The 2,131-nt window shown below is 37.2% G+C and overlaps 1 protein-coding gene across 1 annotated transcript; it reads left to right on the top strand.

Moving 5' to 3' along the window:
• The first annotated feature begins 496 nt into the window (after window positions 1–496).
• Window positions 497–1,423, top strand: LOC106760703. Its single transcript, XM_014644107.1, has one exon. It carries the CDS (start codon window positions 497–499, stop codon window positions 1,421–1,423), a length of 927 nt encoding a protein of 308 aa, XP_014499593.1.
• Window positions 1,424–2,131: the final 708 nt, after the last annotated feature.

Raw genomic sequence — 2,131 nt, 5'->3', positions numbered from 1 at the left:
AAGATTGATGGTATTATCTCTCTACACGAATTACAAATTGGGAAACAATTGAAAGACTTTTTCTTGAAAAGTATTTCCCTGCATCCAGATTATCTGTCATCCGTAGAGAAATACAAGATATAAGACAGAGAGATAGAGAGAATGTTAGTGAATATTGGGAAGGATTCAAGAAACTTTGTGCTTCGTGCCCTCAACTCAAAATGGAAGACTTCATTCTAAGATTTTATGAAGGCTTAAGTCCAACTGATAGGTCATGGGCAGATGCTGCAAGCGGAGGATCTTTCTTAGACAGGTCACCAGAAGATGGGATAAATCTAATAGAACGAAAGGCAGTAGAGAATCAACAATATGGAACACGAGAAAATTCAGTGACTTTGTTGAAATGAGTGCATGAAATTGAAAATGGTGTAGTTGATGGAAGGAGGATAGATGAAAGATTGAACAATTTAGAAAGCAAACTCGACAAAATTGCAAGTTTGTTTAACCTCAGCCTGAAATGTCACTGCAAGATTTCATGAAAACAATGCTTGAGCAAAATTCAAAGATCAAGAAATCAATTGTAGATTTGACTCAGAGGGTGGAAAAGTTAGAGGCTATGGAGTCAAATAAGCTACCTGCACAAACAATAATCAACCCGCGAAATGTAAGTGTTATTACTTTAAGAACGGGTAAGCAAGTACAAGGCCCTGAAGGAGTCCAAGAGGAAGAAGATAAGAAGAAAGAAAAAGAAAAAGTTGATGACAATGGAGGACCAAATGAACCATCACCTGAGACTACCACTGAAAAATCCAGGTTAGTACCTCCTAACTGTTCTTCTAAAAATTCTTCTTCATCTTATTCTCCACCTCCTCCATATGCCAATCGGTTGAAGCTGAGAAACAAAAAAATGGAGGAGTTAGACCAAGAGACCTTGAATACTTTCAAAAAGGTGGAGATCAACATTCCCTTGCTAGATGCTGTTAAGCAAATCCCTAAATACGCTAAGTTTTTGAAAGAAATTTGCACAAATAGAAGGTGGTTTAGGGATAATGAGGTTGTGAATTTGGGAAGAAATGTGTCAAGCTTGATTAAGAAGAATGTTGAAATACCGCGAAAATGCAAGGATCCAGGTATGTTTTCTATTCCTTGCGTTATTGGAAATTCAAAGTTTGACAGTGCCATGCTAGATTTAGGGGCTTCCATTAATGTAATGCCTTTATCGGTGTTTACTTCTCTATCTCTGGGGCCTCTTAAGACTACTGGTGTGGTCATTCAACTGGCCAATCGTAGCATAGTTAACTCTGCAGGTGTGCTTGAGGACGTGCTTGTCCTAGTAGACAAGTTAATTTTTCCTGCAGATTTNTATATCTTGGACATGAAGGATGAAGAAGGAATTAGTCCAACAAATATTATCTTGGGAAGACCCTTCATGATGACAGCATGAACCAAGATAGATGTGCATGCAAGATCATTGACAATGGAGATAGGAGACGAGAAAGTGTGCTTCAACATGTTGGAATTTGGGAAGCATCCGATTTAAGATCATTCTTTGTTTTGTATTGACTTATCAAGTGATGCTAAACCAATGAGACAACCTCAAGGAAGACTGAATTCTCAACTGATGGGGGTTGTAAAGAAAAGGGACACCAAGCTGCTACAAACAGGTATTATAGACCACAATTCTGACAGCATTTGGGCGGACCCTATACATGTGGTTCCGAAAAAAGGTGGAATCACAATGGTCAAGGACGATAAGAACAAGTTGTCTCTTATTCAAGACAGAAGTGGGGCACGCAATTTAGTAGTTGACCATCTTAGAAGGATTGAAAAGGGAAGAGTTAACATTCCTATCCAAGATGACTTTTCCGATGAAGTCCTACTAACATTCCTTGCACCATGAAGGAGGTAAGTTCCCTCATACTTTTTCTGTGTATTCTATATATAAGGCATACATTGAGCAATATGCATAGTTTAAGTTTGGAAGTATGGAAAACAATTTGATTTATTCCCTATTTCATTTTTTCTTCTTCTTTTCTTTCTTTAATAAAGATTTGCAATGGATTTGGGGGTTTGAATCAATATCTGGGATGATCATATATATATATATATACATACATATATGTGTATATGTGTGTATATACACATATATATA

This window comes from Vigna radiata, chromosome 5 (genome assembly GCF_000741045.1).
Source record: "Vigna radiata var. radiata cultivar VC1973A chromosome 5, Vradiata_ver6, whole genome shotgun sequence".
Taxonomy (NCBI): domain Eukaryota; kingdom Viridiplantae; phylum Streptophyta; class Magnoliopsida; order Fabales; family Fabaceae; genus Vigna; species Vigna radiata.
Note: the sequence above shows the minus strand (reverse complement) of the source record. Positions and strands in the feature narration are given on the sequence as shown.